This window comes from Odocoileus virginianus, chromosome 34, assembly GCF_023699985.2.
Source record: "Odocoileus virginianus isolate 20LAN1187 ecotype Illinois chromosome 34, Ovbor_1.2, whole genome shotgun sequence".
Lineage (NCBI taxonomy): Eukaryota > Metazoa > Chordata > Mammalia > Artiodactyla > Cervidae > Odocoileus > Odocoileus virginianus.
In genome coordinates this window covers 2,796,797-2,816,282 of record NC_069707.1, presented here as the reverse complement: position 1 = coordinate 2,816,282, position 19,486 = coordinate 2,796,797, and the positions used below count along the sequence as shown (strand labels likewise).

The 19,486-nt window shown below is 48.1% G+C and overlaps 1 protein-coding gene across 3 annotated transcripts in view; it reads right to left on the bottom strand.

The window, feature by feature from the left end:
- Nucleotides 1-4,133: 4,133 nt before the first annotated feature.
- The window catches only part of LOC110131169 (uncharacterized), a 91,726-nt gene continuing 76,373 nt past the window's right edge, over nt 4,134-19,486 (bottom strand). The window contains exons 1-8 of one of the 3 annotated variants that reach the window (XM_070461747.1): nt 19,038-19,282; nt 18,690-18,773; nt 17,999-18,169; nt 15,925-16,034; nt 10,647-10,707; nt 9,820-10,016; nt 7,305-7,645; nt 4,134-7,111 (exon numbers count right to left, since the gene is read on the bottom strand). In XM_070461747.1, the coding sequence (XP_070317848.1) occupies nt 7,309-7,645; nt 9,820-10,016; nt 10,647-10,707; nt 15,925-15,965 (636 nt within the window). In that variant the 5' untranslated portion in view covers nt 15,966-16,034; nt 17,999-18,169; nt 18,690-18,773; nt 19,038-19,282 and the 3' untranslated portion in view covers nt 4,134-7,111; nt 7,305-7,308. Of the gene's footprint in view, nt 7,112-7,304; nt 7,646-9,819; nt 10,017-10,646; nt 10,708-15,924; nt 16,035-17,998; nt 18,170-18,689; nt 18,774-19,037; nt 19,283-19,486 lie in introns of those variants that run through there. The other 2 variants (XM_070461746.1, XM_070461748.1) reach the window with 2 other exon arrangements.

Here is a 19,486-nt window from a genome sequence, read left to right as displayed (position 1 = left end):
CCCAGAACCCAAGGAAGAGGAAGTAGCATTCACCACGGGCTATTATATGCAAGGAGTCCTGCACTGCTATCACCAGGCGTCAGCTCTGACGGCCCTGAAACTCCTCTTTTATATTCAGGTAACTAAGGCTCCTCCGGGGCTTCCCTGATGGCTCAAGGATAAAGAGCCCGCCTGCCCATGCAGGGGACACCAGAGACCCCAGGTAGGGAAGAGCCCCTGGAGGAAGAAGTGGCACCCCACTCCAGCACTCTTGCCTGGGAAACCCCACCTGGGGGCGGGGGCTACAGTCCAGGGGGTCACGAGAGAGTTGGGCATGACTGAGCCACTAAACCGCAACCAGGACTCCAGAGAGAGGGAAATGGGGACCAGCTGGACTTCTGATTTGTCTCACTTTAAAACTCATCTCGTTTTCACTAACTTAAACTAGGTTAAATATATACAGCAAGTGGAAACAGGTATTTTTCTCTTTCCCACCCACCACACTCATAAGAGTACTTATAAATGGAATCTGGTGTGTGTGTGTGTGTGTGTGTGTGTGTGTGTGTGTGTGTGTGTGTGTGTGTATGTGTGTGTTTGTGGAGGGGAAACTGGCTGGTTTATATACTTTCAAAATCTGAAAAATATTTCATTATGCAAAGGATAACAATGTAATAGGAGGTGGACAACCACTCCCTTGTACAATTTACAATCCAACAGAGATGCTAGTGATTTGAGAGAAAAGCAAAAGCCAAATAATGCTTCAGCCTGAATGCATCATCCCTGTATTTCTGAAGCAACCTATGCAGGTCAGTATAGTTATCCCCTTTCTTTTAAAAATCTTCATAATAAAATGTGGATCAGAGAGGTAAGAAGTCTCCCAAGGTCACACAGTTCGTCTGGAACTCCAAGTTACACTTGGGAACAAGTGTCATTGTGGAACAGAAGTTGGAAGGCTCAAATTGTGTTCCTTGGTCTTTGTTTAATTCATTTCTGTCAACTTGTATAACTTTCAAACAACATCAGAAATCTCAGAGGCTGGCTTTAAAAAAAAACAACTGCTATTATAGCTACCTCCTTGGTTTTTAAAAACAAAACAAAAAAATCTGCTATTGTAGCTACCTCCTTGGTTTAAAAAAAAATCTGCTATTGTAGCTACTCCTTTGGGTGCTAGAGGGGTTGGTGACACTGAAGGTGTGAAACGGTGTGGGAACTTGGACAGTTATCTGCTGAGATCTGAATACAGGTTATAAGTCTTGTGATGTCCATGTGTGAGAGTGTTCATGTGTGAGTTATAAGACTAGAAACGGAATTTCTGGGTAACGTCCACCTTCGGTATTTATGGTATTTGCTGAATTGTTCCCCAGAAGAGGTTGTAGCGGGTTTATATGCCCCCAGGTGCCTTAGCCTCCTCTCTCTGCATCCCAGCCAGGGCCTGATACTGTCAGATTTTACAATGTTTCCAATCTGAGTGGAATAAAAAAGACTGTCCTGGTTTTAGATGGCGTTTCTTGGAGCACTGAGGATTTTGATTCTTTTTCTTTTCTTTTAATTGAAGTGTTTCCAATCTGAGCGGAATAAAAAAGACTGTCCTGGTTTTAGATGGCGTTTCTTGGAGCACTGAGGATTTTGATTCTTTTTCTTTTCTTTTAATTGAAGTGCAGCTGATCCACAACGTTGCATTAGTTTCCACTTTACAGGAAAGATTCCATTTATTGTATTTATATAACTTTTTCATGTCTTTTACACTGCGGTTTATTGCAGGATGTTGAACCCATAGCTCCCTGTGTTACCCAGGAGGACCTTCTTTTATTTTGCATGTAGTAGTGTGTATCTGTTAATCTCCAACCCTTCTCCACACCCCTTTCCCCTGTGGTAACCATAAGTTCGTCTTCTACGAGTCTCTTTTTGTTCTGTAAATAAGTTCAGCTGTGTCATATTTTAGATAGCATATGAGAAATATATGGAATTTCTCCATTGAATCTTTTTTAAAAATTCAATTACAGGCGTTTTAATGCTGATACTAACCATTTGTTGATTTTATCTTCCCTCTTCATGACTAGTCTTTCATGTCCTCGATGATGTCTTTTTGCCAAAACAGAAATTCTCAATTTCAATAAGGTCAAAGGTCTCACATTTTTCCTTTCCACTTTATGCTTTTTGTGTCTTAGTTTAAGAGAGCCATCTCCCGAGATAGTCACTCGGATTTTTAAAGTTGTATAGCTCTGCCTTTTTACATTTAGGACTTTAAACCGTGCAGAATTGACTTCTGCACATAAGATAAGAGGTCCACTTTCAAAGTGGAAAACCGATTGTCAAGCATTGTTTATTAACTCTTCCATTATTTCACTAAAAATCAGCAATAAATCTGCCATGAGCAGTCTTTGTTCTGCACCTGAGTTTGGGCTCCGAGCCTGGGCTCTCTATTCTAATTCACCGGCGGACGGTTTTATCTGTGCTCGTGCCAGTAAAGCACTGTTTTAATTGTTCTAAGGATTTAAATCAGGGCCTGACAGTAGGACAAGCCCTACGCCTTACTATTTTCTGTTTCCGGTAGATCTTGTCTGTCACAGCTGGTTGTTCTTCTATATAAACATAAGCTTGTCATGTTCCATGAAAAATTATTGAAACTGCTTTAAAACTAAAGATCAGGCTGGGGAGAACTGACATCTTGGAAATGTACAGTATTTCTCTCCGTGAGGATGACATCCCTCTTCCATCAGTTCAGTTCAGTCGCTCAGTCGTGTACAGCTCCTTGGAGTCCCACAGACTGCAGCAGGCCAGGCCTCCCTGTCCATCACCACCTCCTGGAGCCTATTCAAACTCATGTCCTTTGAGTCAGTGATGCCATCCAACCATCTCATCCTCTGTTGTCCCCTTCTCCTCCTGACTTCAATCTTTCCCAGCATCAGGGTCTTTTCTAATGAGGTGGCTCTTCCCATTAGGTGTCCAGAGTATTAGAGTGTCAGCTTCAGCATCAGTTCTTCTAATGAATATTCAATATTGAGGACTCTCAAGAGTCTTCTCCAATACCACAGTTCAAAAGCATCAATTCCTCAGTGCTCAGCTTTCTTTATGGTCCAACTCTCACATCCATACATGACTACTGGAAAAACCATAGCCTTGACTAGATGGACCTTTGTCGGCAAAGTAATGTCTCTGCTTTTTAATATGCTGTCTAGGTCTGTCTTAGCTTTTCGTGTCTTTTGATTTCATGGCTGCAGTCACCAACTACAGTGATTTTGGAGTCCCCCAAAATAAAGTCTCTCACAATTTCCAGTTTCCCCATCTATTTGCCATGAAGTGATGGGACTGGATGCTATGATCTTGGTTTTCTGAATATTGAGTGTTAAGCCAACTTTTTCACTCTCCTCTTTCACTGTCATCAAGAGACTCTTTAGTTCCTCTTCGCTTTCTGCCATAAAGGTGGTGTCATCTGTATAACTGAGGTTGTTGATGTTTCTCCCGGCAATCTTGATTCCAGCTTGTGCTTCATCCAGCCTGGCATTTCGCATGATATACTCTGCATATAAGTTAAATAAGCAAGGTGACAATATGCAGCCTTGACATAATCCTTTCCCAATTTGGAACCAGTCTGTCGTTCCATGTCCAGTTGTAATTGTTGCTTTTTGACCTGCATACAGATTTCTCAGGAGGTGTAGGTAAGGTGGTCTGGTATTCCCATCACTTGAAGAATTTTCCACAGTTTCTTATGATCCACACAGTCAAAGGCTTTGACATAGTCAATAAAGAAGTAGATGTTTTTCTGGAACTCTTGCTTTTTTGATGATCCAACGGATGTTGGCAATTTGATCTCTTGTTCCTCTGCCTTTTCTAAATTCAGCTTGCACATCTGGAAGTTCACGGTTCACGTACTGTTGAAGCCTGGCTTGGGGAATTTTAGGCATTACTTTGCTAGCGTGTGAGAGGAGTGCAATTGTGTGGTAGTTTGAATGTTCTTTGGCATTGCCTTTCTTTGGGATTGGAATGAAAACTGGCCTTTTCCAGTCCTGTGGCCACTGCTGAGTTTTCCACATTTGCTGGCGTATTGACGGCAGCGCTGTGACAGCATACTGACAAACTGAAATAAAATAAAATTAAAGCGACAGAGAGCGGTGCGGGGAAAACATCTCACAGGCTGCACAGCACATGGTCTAAGGGACGAGACAGTGGGGAAACAGAATTTCACTTCTGAAACTGAGCAAAATTATAAAACATTATTGAGAGACATTTAAAAAGACCTAGATAAAAGGGTCAACACTGAAATCAGATTGGTTATATTCTTGCAGCCGAACATGGAGAAACTATACAGTCAGCAAAAACAAGACCGGGAGCTGACTGTGGCTTAGATCATGAACTCCTGATTGCCAGATTCAGACTTAAATTGAAGAAAATAGGGGAAAACCACTCTTCCACTCAGGTATGATCTAAATTAAATCCCTATGATTATACAGTGGAAGTGACAAGTAGATTCAAGACTGAGTGAGTGCCTGAAGAACTATGGGCGGAAGTTCGTGACATTGTACAGGAGGCAGGGAGCAAGACCATCCCCAAGAAAAAGAAATGCAAAAAGGCAAAATGGCTGTCTGAGGAGGCCTTACAAATAGCTGTGAAAAGAAGAGAAGCAAAGGGCAAAGGAGAAAAGGAAAGATATTCCCATCTGAATGCAGAGTCCCAAAGAAGAGCAAGGAGAGACAAGAAAGCCTTCCTCAGTGACCAATGCAAAGAAATAGAGGAAAACAATAGAACGGAAAATCTAGAGATCTCTTCAAGAAGATTAGAGATACCAAGGGAACATTTCATGCAAAGATGGGCACAATGAAGGACAGAAATGGTATGGACCTAACAGAAGCACAAGACATTAAAAAGAGGTGGCAAGAATACACAGAAGAACTGTACAAAAAAGATCATCACGACCCAGATAACCATGATGCTGTGACTGAGCAACTGAACAACAATAATACTTTGTTTTGTTCTTTAGTTGCTAAGTCGTGTCCACCTCTTTGCGACCCCATGGACTGTAACCCGCCCGGCTCCTCTGTCCATGAGATTCTCCAGGCAAGGATACTGGAGTGAGTTGTCATTTCCTTCTCCAGAGGATCTTCCTGACCCAGGGATCAAACCCACATCTCCTGCATTGCAGGTGCATTATTGACCACTGAGTCACCAGGGAAGTCCTTAATAATATTTGTAAGCACTTTTATCTCATTACAAGATGTCATATAATGACTCATTATGAAACAAGCATTAGTAATCCCCACCCCATTCTCAGCAACCATAGGTTCCCTTCCTAATCACAAGCGCTTACCTCCCCTTTAAACATTTTCCAGAAAATTATAATAACTATTCTCTTGTTTTTCTGTGCTGGAATTTTTCTATTAAAAAAAGATATATCTTTTATGAACCTTATGGTTTTTATTTCTTGATTCCTCTTTATACTGGTCAAACTTCCAATGCAAGCTTGAATAGAAAAAGGAAAAAATAGGCTTCCTTCTATCATTCCAAAATTCAATAGGAAAGGTTTCAGTATTTCACCATTAAGTACATTGTTTATTTACAAATATTTTTAAAACTACAATAACCAATTAAGAAGTTTCCCTCTTATTTATACTTCACTATCATTTTCACTATGAGCAGAAATTACTGAAATAAACAATAGTTACTGGGCTCAATTTATTAATATTTTGTTTAAAATTTTTGCAGCTGTATTCTTGAATGAAATTAACCATTTTCCCCCCCTTCTAGGTTATGCAGGCACCACAAAAAGAGGTGGAGGACTTACGTTCTTTTTCCATTTTATGAAAGAGTTTACTTATAAAAGATCACATTATTTTCCCTTAAATATTTGGATGGAATTCACCCATGAAACCATATGGGCCTACAGTTTTTTTTTGTAGGAAGGTTTTTAAATTATGGATTCATTTTATTTAGTAATTGTAGGACTACCTGGATTTTCTATTTCTCATTACTAAAGTAACTTGTCCACTGTTGCTATTGAGATGTCATCTGCATTTCCGTTATTTCTTTGTGAGTGATCTGTCTTTTCTCTCTGGCTTCTTTAAAGAATTTCACTTTACATTTGGTCTTTTTGGTTTTTTTTAAATCTATTGCTCTTGTAGTTCTTTGAAATTGTTAAATCTGAGGATTGGTGTCTTTTTTTGAATTCTGAAATTGAAAAAAAAAAATGTTCAGACATTGCTTCTTCCTCATCCTGATGGAAGCTGTTGGACTCTCTTACTCTGGCCTGCACGTCCATAGCCTCTCTGCTGCGTATCCTACCCTTTGCTTCTCTGGGCTCTATCATGGGTCATTCCTGGTGATCCGTATTCTGTACTCAGTCGTGTCTGACTCTTTGCAGCCCTGTGGACTGTGGCCCGCCAGGCTCCTCTATCCATGGGACTCTCCAGGCAAAAATACCGCAGTGGGTTGCCATGCCCTCCTCCAAGGGGTCTTCCCAACCCAGGGATCGAACCCAGGTCTCCAACATTGCAGGCGGATTCTTTACCATCTGAGCCACAAGGGAAGCCCAACAATACTGGAATGGGTAGCCTATCCCTTCAGCAGATTTTCCAGACCCAGGAATTGAACCTGGGTCTCCCGCATTGCAGGCAAATTCTTTACCAGCTGAGCCACAAGGGAAGCCCTCTGTTGATCTATACAGTTCACTGATTCTATCTTCACATTTGCATAACATACTCTTTAATCCACTTGTTATTTTTACTTATTATATTTTCCACTCTAAAAATTTCTTTTTCAAACAAGCTTCATTCATTTTCATAGTGTAATACTTTATTCTCATGATTTAAAATTTGTTTGTAAAATTTTATTTAACTATATCAATCACATTCATTGTATTTTCCACACATAATAATTTTCATTATCTTGATTTTTTTGTGAATCTACTTCAGCTGATTCTTATTTCTACTGATTCTTACTCATGTTTCTGGGTTTATATTATTATTTACTAGATAATGCCATAATTTCTTGTTATAACTTTGAAGAAAAAGAAATCTGCCATTTAATTATTTCTTTGGGAGTTTCAACATTTCTTCATTCTTTTCCTGCAGGTAGGAAACATGTAGTCGCATTCTCAATCCACATAGTTAGTCCAGTAACGACTTGCTGTCTTAGCCTCCTAGAATCAAAAAAGGAAAAAACTACATATAAACTCTGAAGGCAAAGACCTGTGGGGCTGTGCCCTCACCTCTACTATAACTGCAATTCTTAGCTATTTGCTCTTCTTCACCAAGGAACTGGGGAGAAGTTCATGCCCCTTCACCCTCCTCCTGCCGTCTTCATGGGAACATCCATATCTTCCGGCTGCTCACCCGTCTAACTCCTGACACCGCAGTGACCTTCACCCCCACTCCACTGAGGTCGGGCGCTCATACTCCTGCCTTCAGGCACTGCTGGAGCCGCTCTGAGTCTAATCTTCAGCCCAGCATCCTGCTCTGTCCGCAACCTCCCACCTCGGGCATCTCCTGCTTTCACTCCCACTTTAACTTGTTCTTCGGTCTCCTGGGAACTACACCCGCTAGCTTTCCGGGCAGAGAGAAGACAGGAGCCAACCAGAACACGGGACATCTGACTTGCTTGTTCCAGGGTCAGCGGTGCTGTGGTCATGCCTGGAGAGGCAGGCTTACTCCTCGGTTGTTCTGGAAGGTTACTCCTGGAGGAAAGAGATTGTATTTACCAACAGTGAATCTTCTGATAAAGAAATCAATCCCATTTACAATAACATCAAAGATAATTAAATACTTGGGAACAAATTTGGCCAAAAAGATGAAAGCTATCTACTCTGAAAACTGTAAGACTTTGATGAAAGAAAGCTAAGAAAATACAAATAAATGCAAAGCTATCCCATGTCCATGGACCGAAAGAATTAATAAATTAAATTAAAATTAATAAATTAAAATGTTAATGTTACCAAAAGTCATCTAGATTCAACTCAAGCCTCATCTCAGGAATTCCCAGGCCCCACTCCCAGAATCCTGACTTTCCCAATCTCTCCATAAGGCCCAGATCTGAGTTATGGTGGCTTCTTTCAGAGCAAGGGGCCTTAACAAAAACAAGAGCTCTGTTCATTTCTCTCCAAAAAGACAAGAGGAGTTGACCAGCTAGCAAAGTAGTGAGAAACGGAAGCCCAGTGTCTCATCTTGGCTTTCCCATGTCTGCCGCATGAAGCTGGGCTCATGCCAAAAGCATCTCTCTCGAAGACACAATCAGACAAGACCAACAGACAGGCTGCAGCTGAGTTTCTCCTCATCAGAGGCCACCTCACCAATGTGGCTCCAGCTGGAAACCCAGACCTCCCCTTCACTGTTTATGAGGCTGTCTTCATCGCTCAGTGGGTAAAGAATCCACCTGCAGGGCAGGAGACCTGGGTTCAATCCCCGGGTTGGAAAGATCCCCTGGAGAAGGGAAAGGCTGCCCACTCCAGTATTCTGGCCTGGAGAGTTCCATGGACTGTATAGTGCATGGGGTCCCAAAGAGTTGGACACGACTGAGCGACGTTCACTTTCACTTTGGGAAAGGTCATACCTGGCATAGAGGGACACACTCCATCGTCCACTAGACGTGCATCACCATCTCAATGGATGCAACCCATGGGCACAGAGCCCTGGGCAGTCAGGAGCTTGTGCCACGAGCAGGCACTACGCGCACACCTTCCCTGCACTGCCGGGCCCATCTCACAGCAACCCTGGAGCAGGGCCCCTTGCACCCGCGGCACAGAACGAGGACATCACGGGCGGGCCTCCCTGAGGCCACGTGGGGAGACAGGGTCAGGCAGGACCGGAGCCAGGCACGCCCCGCCTCCAAGTGAGAAGCGGGGGGCACGGGCATTGCACTGACTTTGTAGGCGGAAAGCCGAACGAGGAGGAGCTCACCTATTCATTCATTCGGGACGAGTCATAGATCCTGTCTGCGGGCCAGTCACTGTTCCTGGAGTAGGAGACTGCAGTGACCAAGACAGCTCTTGCCCACGTGGGGGGATGGTGGGGGGAGAGGCAGGGTGCAGATCGTAAGCCACTATCCCTCCCTCCACGGTGACGAGAGGAGGAAAACACCAGCTGGGAAGGATGGGGGAGGAAGCGGCCCAGTGCGGGCCCTGCTCCCCGCTACCGGCATCCTAGAAGGCTTCCTGGAGGAGGTGATATTTGGGTTGAGATCTAAAGTGGAGCCACAGTCTGCAATCTTTCAAGTCTCTTTCCTCTCCCCCTGCCAAATTCTTCTCAAAAACAGCAGAGGTTTCGAATAATGGATAAAGATGTGGCACATACAGAGAATGGAATATTACTCAACCACTAAAAAGAATGAAATAATGCCATTCGCAACAACACGGATGGGTTTGGAAACTGTTATGCTGAATGAAGTAAGTCAGACAGGGAAGAAGGAATATCATATGACATCCCTTATACGCCAAACCTGAAAAGAAATGACGTAAATGAACTCATTCACAAAACAGACGCAGACTCACAGACTTAAGAGAAGGAAGTTGGAGTTGCCAGGGGGAAGAGGCAGTGAGTTTGGGACGGACATGTACACACTGCCATGTTTACAACGGGTAACCAACAAGGGCCTCCTGTCCAGCGCAGGGAGCTCTGTTCAGTGTTACTGGCAGCCTTGATGGCGGGGGCGTTGGGGGAGAACGGATACATGTATAATAGATGTATGGATGGATCCTTTTGCTATAACCTGAAACTATCGCGACATGGTTAATCAGCCATACTCCAATACAAAATAAAAAGTTTCTTTTTTTTTTTAAATAGCAGGGGTTGTTCTGTTTATTTTTTTGTTTGTTTTGAGTATTTCTCATTTCCGGCGTTTTTCTAGACCACTCACATGCCACCCAGCACTGCTGCGTGTCTTCTTGTCTTCTCACTGGAGTCTCTCTTCCCGCTGGCCAGGCTGTCGCGTCCCAGGAAGACGAGAGGCCGGGCTTCGTGCTGACGACCAGCGGCCTGGCGGGCACCCTCCGGCCGCCTCTCCGGGGACCGCACCCAGAGCTGCCCGTGTCCACTGGGGAAACCGGGGTCCCACTTTGGGAAGCAAGTGTCATTTTTGTGGTTATGGTTTTCATTTCATTCAAAATGTGACAAATAACTTTTAAAACAGATCTTGGTACAGTTGGACCAGCAATAAAATGTGTCTTCAGGTTTTCATTATACGCTATTTGATATTTTGGAAGATAATACCTTATTGCTATTAATAAATAATGATTATAAATACCACTGAAGTCCCCGAGTTCATCTTGTCTATGATCGCCTGCTGAGGGGTGGGGAGCTTTGCTGGGTCATGAGAGTGGATGGAGAAGAGAGGCAGAAAACTCAAGAGCACAGAAAGGCAGGTGGAGTTCTGGCTCTGCATCGGTTCTAAATTAGAGTCAAGGTTAGATCTGTTTTTCTAAAACCAGAACTAACGCCTCTATCCTCTGGTCTTATCAAGACGCAGAATGCAGATGGACGTGCCTTCATCCTAGGGTATAAACGGTGGCCGCTGCTTCCAGGCAGCCCTCCTGGATGCGTCAGGACTTGCACCGCACAATCTGCTGACCTGCAGCAGTGGGTGGGGCAGGGGTGTACCATGCAGTGGTGGCGCCTGCCCACCCACCACACCCAGATCGGGGACAGAGCCTCCCTGCGCGCCTCCCAGACCAAGCCGACACTGACCAGACCGCCGGCTCTGCTGTCCACGCCTACGTCTGCACACTGGTGGCTCGCCTCCAGCAGGCTGCTCGGGATCGCACCAAACAGGGAAAAGCAAACACAGAAGGAGCTGTCAGACTCCTTGCCTTGAGCACACAGCGCCGGTTGTCAGGACGCCTGGAGGCTTTTCCTGGCTGGAAGCTGAGCGCATGCACTCCTCGTGGAAAAAGCAACAGTAAACCAGTGGGGAGACGGCGTCCCCGACCCCGTGCAGCGTGCGTCCACGTGTTGACCGTCTACACGGATTCTGTGTGAAGCATACTGAATCTGCCATCATTAGAGCCCATTTTCCTCCTCCTCCAGAGCGTCAGTAATAAAACCTGGCACAAACTGCTCCTGAATGCAGAAAGTTAGGGGCTGCAGGAGAGCGCGTGGCTGGAGGCAGCCTCCCTGATGCGGGTGAGGATGTGGTCCCCCGAGCTGTCCCCCCAGCCCGAGTGGGCAGCCCGCTGCTGTGGCCCTGGGAGTCCCCACTGAGCCCGCTCTCTGACCTGCAGACCTGATGACTCAGAGGCCCATGAGGGACAAGGGACCCACGTGGCCAGAGTCCAGGCCCCAGCTGGCCCCACCAGCTGCCACCTCTCTGCCGATGCTGACAGGGGCAGCCTTTGTCACCAGGCCGTGTCCCGTCTGCCTCTCATCTGCATCCTGGAGGGCCTGGGAAGATGGGGCCAGAGGTCAGGAGACCGTGGTCTCGTGGGGAATTCGCTTCAGGGTGCTGGGACCAGAGGGTTATGCTTGAGGCCCGTTTCGGACCCCACGGGGACGGTGACAAGGACGTGTCCCATCTCAGTGGCTGTCAACAGCCCCCCAATGCCCTCTCCCCTGGTTCTCACAACAGCTCCTCCAGGACATGGAGTGATGGGGGTTGTCACTGGATTTCTGAGGAAACAGACTCTAGCCCCGGTGGGAGAACTGCCCAGGGTTACCGCTCCCAGCGGTGGTCCTAGACCCCCAGGGCTTCATCCTCCCTTCCCGGAGAGGTCAGAACAGCTGAAGCAAAGTACAGGCGACCCCCTGCCCCAAGGGCGAGATCCGGGGGGTGGGCGCCAGCGGCGGGGTCCAAGAGGGGCTCCCTGGCACCGGTGCCCGCATGCTGGGACGGGACAGGTGTCTGAAAGCCCGGCCTGCTGTTTGTCTTCTGTACACACAACACTGCAAACACCCAGGAAGAAACAAACACAGCCTTTCTCCCTCCTGGGGAGCAGCTGCTTGACAAATTGCTTTCCTCGAGAAAGTGCTCAGGCCTGTGTGAGGACACAGGATAATTAGAAGACACGGTGCCTGCCTTTGAGGTCCTTACAGAGCTCACACAGCTGAAGAATGCAACTGGCTGAAGGGTGGTTTCAGCCCTGGCTTAGGCGGGAACCCGGGAGTGAAGGGGAGGCATCCTGGAGGGCTTCCTGGAAGTGGTGATTTGTGGACAAGAAGGGGGGGTGAAGGGGACGGGTCGACCCAGTCTCAGAGAGGGGAATTCTCCTGATGTCCGCAGTAGGTGGGAAAGGAGGCTAGCAAATGTTTTAGCCGGACGCACAGCAAAACACTGCTTGGGGTGCTCGGATGCCCTCTGCAGATCCAGGGTGAGGTGGGAGCAGTTTCTTGCGCTGAGCCTGGTCCTGGGGCAGAGCGGGGCAGCCTCGGCTCCCGAGGCTGGAGCTGAGACCACGGGTCCAGGACCCCTCCCCTGGGCCGGGGACGCAGGCTCACGTGACTCCTAGGGTTTTACAGTCTCGCTTTCCAGATGCTCCGCGGGGATGTCGCCAAGCCCGTCACCCTCGCGGCCCAGGAGCGGTAGGCCCTGAAGATCAGCCAAGGCTTCCCGGAGGGTGTCGGCTCCGGCCTGGGTGTCAGGGCGCAGAAGTGAGCCACCCCGCTGACCTCGGCTCTGAGCTTGCTACAAACTCCTCAACTTAGCAAAGACCTTTTTTCCCACCAGACGGGTGGTCCTTAGTCATCTGTGTTTCTAAGCATCCAAAATCGTTATGTCTGCGTGTGCATAATATGAGAAAATGTAAGCAAAATAAACCAACGAGGCAAGTGAGGGGTTTTGAGAACTTAGCCCGGCATCTTCAATTTTAAACTTTGCAGCTTTTCTTCACTAGGGAAGTGAACAGAGTGTCTCCTGTGCACACAAATTAAAAGCGAGTTGCTCCCTGGAACCAGACCTTGGCTTCCGGGGGTGCTGGTGTCGCCTGCGGACCTGCCACGGAGCTGCCCCTTCCCGCCTCCTGCACTGGTCATGGATCAGCCAACAAAGAGGAGCCCTCGAACGTCCCCTTCCAGCCTCGTGTGTCCTGCTGGGCGTGCTAAGTCGCTCAATCGTGTCCGACTCTGTGACCCCATGGACTGTAGCCCACCAGGCTCCTCTGTCCACGGGATTCTCCAGGCAAGGATACTGGAGCGGGTTGCCACTTCCTCCTCCAGGGGATCTTCCCAACCCAGGGATCGAACCCATGTCTCCTGCACTGGCAGGCGGTTTCTTTACCACTAGTGCCACCTGGGAAGCCGTAATTATTGGGACTGGTTTAATACAAACAAAGAGAATAATATTTTGAAGATATCCAGCCAGCCTCTGATGGGCCAGGACAGATAGCCGGCTAACGGGAGCGGAGGTCTCCCAGGCTGAGTGTCACTTGCCGCACAAGAGCTTTGGGACAGGAGCTGCATTTGCATTTCCGAGGCCAGACCACACCTTCCCCGTATATATCGCCATTTCCCCCAACTCTCGGCCCTGATTAAAGGAGGGGAGAAAATCACTTACACCCCTAAATTGCAACAACAAAGGCTGGGTTTCTCTTTTCAATCAAAACAGCAGGGCGGCCTGATTCAAATGCTAATCGCAGGGCCTGAATTGGCCACTAAGAGAGGGAGACATGTCTCCCTGCAAATGACCACAAGGCCACTCCTTCCCCCCAAGAACCTGCGGGACCCGCCCAGTCAGACGGCTGTGAAATCTGTGAAGTCACTTCACGGGAAACAGTGTCTGGTGTGGCCAGCTCCAGGAGCCCGTTCCTGGAGAAGAGAAGAGGGCCTCCAGTTTGAACAAAGCTCATCTTCTCCCCGTTACACATCCGGGAAGAAATGACAAGAACTGGTGTGACTCTAGGCACGGCGCTGGTGTCCACACCTCTGGGCACATCGTTGGGTGTCACAGGAGGGGCCGTTCACAGAAGGGCGCCCCGCCCCCCCCCTCCCCCGGACACCAGCTGAGCAGTCAGGGCGAGGCTGGTGCGGGGTGCTGGCGGGCCCCACAGGGCACACATGTACTCCCGCCTGGGGAGGCAGACCCAGGTCTTCTCTTCCCGAGACCGTCCCCCTAAGGACTCAGGGTGCAAGGAACACACAGCACAGAACCAGGCCCAAGGCCACACCCTGAACGGCAGGACTTGAACTGGGATCATCTGGCCCCAAAGCTGCCTGTCTCCAGCTGACCCCCCCTTCCCCAGCAAGCAGAGTGCTGGGATGCAGGATGCTGGTGGGAGGACTAGGGTGGCGGGATGTGGCTGTGGGGAGCACAGTGGAAGGAAGGCCACCTCAGAATCAGGATGAATTAGGACGACAGCACCCAACTCTCGACCTGCCGCCTTTTCCAACAGAGAATTCCAAAGTCTCGCCTCATAGAGAGGCTTTGAAACCTTCTCAGCCTCTCTCTGCCGTGATCACAGTATGGGTCTGTTTTTGCAGGGTTGGGAGGGTTTAAATCAGAAAAACGTGTTTTATTTATTTACTTTTTAAAAGTGAGTTTGGGTTGTGCTGCTCTTTGCTGCAGTGTGCTGGCCTCTCGGTCTACGGCGTGCGGGCTTAATTGCCCTGTGGCATGTGGGATCCAAGTTCCCCCACCAGGGATCCAACCCGTGTCCTCTGCGTTGGAAGCCTGGAGTCAACCACGGGATTTCCAGGGAAGTCCCATGTTTGAAAACAAAATGGTTGACTGGGCATCAGACACTTATATGAATACAAAAATCTGGAAAACTGAAGCTTGAGGTGGGGCTGAGAGGTGTGCGTGCAGGCAGCGCGCCCCCAGAGAAGGGGCGCAGAAGCAGCCCCCGTGCACGCCCGACCAGCATCTGCTCAGCAGCAGCACCTTCCTACACGTGGGACCAGGGCCCCTCGGATGCACTGAGCTGCCACGTCAACTCACCCGGCCCACGGCCTCGTGGCCTGCTCTTAGATTTATAGTAGCTATTGTTTAGCTGTAAATCAACCTAGAAATTATATGTCAGTGTAAACAAACACCTTTTCACATACTTCATCTAACTCCTACTTTGATGTTTACATGTTAGTATCAAACTGTCAGCATGGACTGTATTTTCTATATGACTAAAATGAGTGATTGAAGAGCTGATTGAAAAGAAAAAACAACTATGTATCTTTTTAATATTTGCTTTTGGGTAGCCCTTATCCACCCATCGGGCTTTCCAGGCGACACAGTGGTAAAGAATCCACCTGCCAATGTAGGAGACTCAGGAGGCTTGGGTTTGATCCCTGGGTCAGGAAGATCCCCTGGAGGAGGGCATGGCTACCGGCTCCAGTATTCTTGCGTGGAGAAGCCTGCGGACAGAGCGTGGCAGGCCTCAGTCCTTAGGGTCCTGAAGAGCTGGACACGGCTGAGTGACTGAGCGCACACACCCACCAATCCCACGCTTGTGCACGTGTGGGCCCTGCACCCACCAGGTGCCCAGCTGGGGCGCCTGGCTCTCCAAGCGCCGCACTCTCTCGGCCTTGGTGCGTGCCTGGACTCAGCTCCATTCTGCGGAATCGGCATGTTTGGTAGGAGCAATGCTGAATTTAAATCTGTATGAGTAACAGGCTTTAACATTTTGCAGTCTCGAGGGAGGGGTTATGCAATCCTCTGAGCTAACCATCCCTTTCTCTCCTCTCTACCTCCACCTCTTATAGTCCAGACGACCCTCAAAGGACAGGAGTTACTTTTGTTTACTTTCTAGACTTACATTATGCTAGTTACTCCACTCCAGTATTCTTGCCTGAGAAATCCCATGGACAGAGAAGCCTGGAGGGCTACTGTCCATGGGGCTGCAAGAATTAGACACAATTTAATGACTAAACAACAACAACAAATTCTCATTGATTAGGTTTTATGATGCTTCTTTTGCTGGGAAACAGTGGTGGTACCATACTGTGTAGTGACAGTTCTTTCATACCTCTGTGAAAACACCATGGATGTGATTGTGCAAAAGGTATCTAAAATAAGCATCCATGTACATGTTAGAAAGAGACTTACCTTCTGGAGAACTCCATGTTAGCGAGGGAAGTGGAATACATCTGATGTAAGCGACTAAGATATCTTTTACTTTGAGAATCCTTCTTATCTGATTGACAGATAATCTTGTCCTGAAAGAAATGTTTTATTTTTATTTTTTGTGTCTTACCTCTGAAGCTAGAATTTAAGGCTGTTAAAGATGGGTCTTTATTCCCCTTTATATTTCTAACGCAGGGATTCATGTATTACACACAATCAGTGTGCACTGTGTTGCTGAAATAAGGAAGAACCTTTGCAATCTATTACAAGTTAATCTCTAAAGGGGCGTTGACTGTAAATTTAGATTACACATAGCGGCCCATCTTTGGGAACCTTGTCTTGCTGGTTAGGAGCATTAAGCTAAAATGTCTTCACAGGAAGCATGATGACCAAGCCCATATGTGACTGGCTGAACGAAGGAATAACACATCCCCTCAGGAGGCTGCCTGGAACCACCAAACGTTTGACTTAAAAGAAGCCTGACTTCTAACCTAAGCAGGATGGTTCCTGGGGACCCGAGTCTACCATCTTCTCGGTTTGGCGCCTTTTCTTGCCCCTACAACTCGTCTCCCAATTTACTGGCCCGTCCAGTATGAGCTTGGACTCAGTATCGCTCACTATGTTGCATAAACCTAGCAGTTACTCTCCGAATTTTATATTTGTAATGTTTTTGGATCTATGTCAAAATATTCTGGGTATGCTATAAATATTAATACTTAGACTTCCCTGCCTTGGCCTTCTGGTGTAAACTAGTTGACAAGATAACATTAATGCCACTGGACTGCAGAAACATCTCACAGACAGCAGTCTTCCAGGCTAAGACTTGTACAAACCAAAGCACGTTATTTAACACAGGGTAATTAAGGGTAGTATTAAGTACAGCATTTGAGACATTTTAAAAATCCAAAAATAGTGATGTAAATTATATCACCCAAAGTGTAGAAGAGTCGGACACGACTGAGCGACTGAACTGAACTGAACTGAACTGAAGTGTAGAAGAGGAGAAATTTTAAACAGATATATATAGAAATAGCCAGAAAGCTAAAGTCCTGGGTTGGCCAAAAAGTTCATTTAGGTTTGTCTATAAGGTGTTATAGAAGAACCCAAACGAACTTTTTGACCAATCAATAAAACCAACTGAATGCCAAGAGATAGAATATCAGGTTAGAGAAAATTCCAAACAGATGAAACCAAGGACCAAGTAGGACCAGGAAGGTGGAGGAAGGGAAGGACTCGGAAATCAGCGCTGCGGGGTTGAGTTTTCAGACCCTTAGGCCTTGGTGGGGACGAGCACGGCTCACTTGGAGCCCATTCTCATTCAGGGTGCCAAGGAAGGAGCTGACCCATGAGCCATCCCTTAACTTCATGTCAACCAGACCGAGCCGGCACCAGTGGTCACAGGCAGGTGCTCTGATAATATCCAGTGTTTGTCTGATCCTCAGAATCACCGGGATTCGTGGAGGAGTTTGAGAACAGCACAGGTTCCTGGGTCCCCGCAGAGACCCACTCAATCCGAGTCTGCATATTTCATAGGTGCCCCAGGTGACCACTGTGACCCATACGTCTGGGGAGGGTCACACAGCTGAGGATGACCCAGGAAGAGAAGCCGGAAATAATGAAAGAGCCAGTCTTTCAGACAGTCCCACCGCATACCACTTACTCCTTTGCTTAAAGAATCAGATTTCAAGATAGACTACATTAGTTCCGGGTTTCCCTGGGGGCTCAGACAGTAAAGCATCTGCCTGCAATACAGGAGACCCAGGCTGGATCCCTGGGCTGGGAAGATCCCCTGGAGAAAGGAATGGCTACCCACTCCAGTATTCTTGCCTGGAGAATCCCATGGACGGAGGAGACTGGTGGGGCTACAGTCCATGGGGTCACGAAGGGTCGGACACGACTGGGTGACTGACACTTTCACTTTCATATTAGTTACAGGACGAGGTTTGTGTTACAAGTGAAAGGCATTAGTGTGTGTGTGTGTCCAGTTTGTCTTGTTGGGGTGGTGGCTGTAACCTGGTCCCTAGATTTCTACACGTGAATATTCATGGAATTTTACCGTCTGAACGCGTTGCTAAGAAGATCATCTTCTCAAAGGCCCTGATTTGACTGACAGGAAATGCCCCTGTGTGCGTGCACGTTTCCACGTTTGTGTGCCCAGGAGGACCGCACTGCAGGACCCTTTTCTGAGCCTGGGAGAATTCTGGAGCTTACTCCCTTAAACTTCAGCCTGTAAATGAATTAAACAGAGTCCGATGCTAGCTTTCATAACCAACGACAGTAAACCTCTAGGGGAAAGTTTGTGCAGCAAAATTCCAGGAGTTTCAAGAATTCACTCTCACCCTAAGAAGCTCACATATGGCTCAGGTTATCCTGACGCGGCCTTGACATGCTTTTGGGAGATTGAGCCAGTGCATCTGGCTTTGAGGCTGGCACTTCAGATAGTAAAGATAACCCCTTTATCTCAGGGAAGGGAACGTTTGCTCAGACCTCAGCCGGGGTTTGTGGCTATTCTCATGGTAAAGAAAAGCATTTGTCTGTGGCTTTTCTTTTCTTCTTCGCCACCACTGGTTCCTCTGAATTTCACTTTGAACCCCTGACACCTCGGGCCTTCTCTCAGGATGATCGGGTGGAATACACAAGGCGCCCAGGGTGGGAGGAGGTGGGGTTGGGGGAGGGGGGCGGGGAGGCGCAGGGATGGAGGTGGGCGGTCCAGCAGGGTAGGAAGGACCCACACACCCCCAGCTCACCTGCTCCAGGCCTCGCGGTCGCCGGGCTGCAGTTTCTCGTTGTTCACGCCGTTCCCTCCATTTCGCAAGCCGAGAAAGAAGGCCCTGAGGAGGAATGTGAGATATCTTTTAATAAATATCCCCCCATGCCACAGTTCACCGACCCTGGCAGCCGAGCATGGCCCTCCGGTTTCCACCACAACTCACAAAGTGGGGACTTCGCCTCAGCATTTTGTACCCGGAAGGGGTTAGTGGGGGCAAGGTGCCTTGTTATTTAAGGCTAGGGTTCCAAACGCACAAACGCAGCCCAGTGAGGCAGAGGCCCCCGTCTCGCTGATGCTTCGCCCGGTTTACGACGCGCGTACACACCGCCTCTGGTTCCACGGTTCCGTGTTAGGACGGTTTTGTGTCTCAGGCAGAACACCGCGACGGCGCTGGGTCTCCTATTCCCTGGTTCGGTAGAAACAGGACGCGTCAGATACAGGACAGTATTGAACGACTTCCTCCGTACTGACTGTGGTTCCTCTCGCTGCTGGTTCTGTAAGCTTTCCCAGCACCAGGTACAGGGTCTCCACGGCCGTCTGCCCGGCGCCAGTGTGACGTCAGTGTGACCTCAGTGTGGCGTCAGTGTGACCTCAGTGTGACGTCAGTGTGACCCCAGTGTGACGTCACTGCCCCCCGCCAGCCGGGGGGCGGGGACTCTCCCAGGGGCGGGGCCCGCTAGTGGCCCATTTTCCTCCTTACTCACAGGGCCCCAGCGTTGCACTGGGGCCCAAGGCACGCGGGTGAAGGAGGCTCCGTGGCACTCAGGATGCCTA